General features: G+C 35.4%; 1 protein-coding gene across 1 annotated transcript; it reads right to left on the bottom strand.

The window, feature by feature from the left end:
• Positions 1 to 455: 455 nt before the first annotated feature.
• LOC138431164 (small ribosomal subunit protein uS8-like) lies at positions 456 to 928 on the bottom strand. The gene has a single exon (XM_069573382.1). It carries the CDS (start codon positions 901 to 903, stop codon positions 514 to 516), a length of 390 nt encoding a protein of 129 aa, XP_069429483.1. The 5' UTR covers positions 904 to 928; the 3' UTR covers positions 456 to 513.
• Between the last annotated feature and the right edge of the window lie 576 nt (positions 929 to 1504).

The raw sequence follows: 1504 nt of genomic DNA, 5'->3' as shown, positions 1-1504 counted from the left end.
GCTGAGATAGCCGAATACCATTTATAAAATAAGCCATGCTTGCTACATTGATTTGAAATGCTACCTTTATGACTTAAATCTGAATCTACTTTGGGACTTCTGTTTAGAACCGTTAATTAGTCTGTACAGTCAAGAAATAGAACAGCATCCTCTTAATTCTCATAGCTTACTACACATTCCAGTAGCAGTTTTTCTTATTTCCTGGGGTGCAAATTTATGGTCAGAAACTTCCGTCTTCACACTGCTTTTCTTGTATCCTATGTATTTTGGATTACTGTGTGCTTTTTTTTTTTTTTAAATTTGTCTCTGGATATTTTTTGATTTCCACTTTTATTTTGTTAGTGATCCCTTGAAAGGGCTCTACTTTTAAAAAACATTCCTCACTCTTCCTTCTTGTTGATTTTTAAATTATATTGTATCATTTGCTTGCCCCCTCCTTCCGAAAGTCCTGCAGGTTTTTTTTTTTTTTTTTTTTTGGTCCTCTGAGGCATTTTATTTGTATGTATTACATCCCTAGAAAAAGAATCCAAGGATTTTCCCTCCTGTATGTTTTCGTCTTGCTTCATGGTCCATGATGCCAGCTGAGGTTGTCAGTACAATGAAACCAAACTGACGGGATGGGAGCAGGTTATTCTGCCATTTTTCTAGATCTTTGAGTTGTACATCAAATCTGGGGCTGATCACTCCACACTTATTCAGCCTGCCTGTGAGGTTCACAACAATTTTACCAGCCCTGTGATCATCAATGATTTCAAATTCGCCAATGTAACCATGCTTCATCATCACTGTTAGAAACCTGACGATGACTTTGGAGCATGGCCTAATAAGGACCTGGCGTTTGCCTCTCTTCTCGGCATTGTTGATACTCTTGAGAGCATCAGCCAGGACATTCATGCGCACCATTATGGCGGCACGGAAAGATGGCGGAAAGAGCAGTCCTGCAGGTTTTATGTGCATTATTTTATAGATATTTAAGGATAATTGAAATCTTTACATTACATATTTCTGCTCAAGAACATGGCATGCCTTTTGTTCATTAAATGGTTCATATCTATTTCTCAATGCATTGTAAAATTTAAATCACACAGAAGTTACACATTTTTTTATGGATTGGGTTGGCCAAAAAGTTCATTCAGGTTTTTCTGTAAGATGTTACCAAAAAACTCAAACAAATCTTTTGGCACACCCAGCAACTTCCTAAGTATTTTAACGTTACACTTACGATACTTTCATAGTAAGAGTAAGGTCTTCCAACTGATTTTTAATTATAAAAAAACTATTTAGTTTGGTATGTTAATTATAAACCCAGACATCTTTATCCATATTAAAATTTGTGTTATTTGTAACTTCTCTTGCATTTTTAAGAATACAATTATATATCACACACATAATAATAGCTGTACTTCCCTTTCCTCCAAATACATACTTGTTTCTCTCATATGGTTGTGTAAGCTAGTGTCTGCAGAATGATGCTAAGTAAAAATGGTCACAATAGATACACTTA

Source organism: Ovis canadensis, chromosome 26, assembly GCF_042477335.2.
Source record: "Ovis canadensis isolate MfBH-ARS-UI-01 breed Bighorn chromosome 26, ARS-UI_OviCan_v2, whole genome shotgun sequence".
Taxonomy (NCBI): Eukaryota; Metazoa; Chordata; class Mammalia; order Artiodactyla; family Bovidae; genus Ovis; species Ovis canadensis.
Note: the sequence above shows the minus strand (reverse complement) of the source record. Positions and strands in the feature narration are given on the sequence as shown.

Bases quoted from the DNA above. Each gene is read 5' to 3' on its own strand.
- LOC138431164 (XM_069573382.1), bottom strand. From the start codon at position 903: ATGGTGCGCATGAATGTCCTGGCTGATGCTCTCAAGAGTATCAACAAT.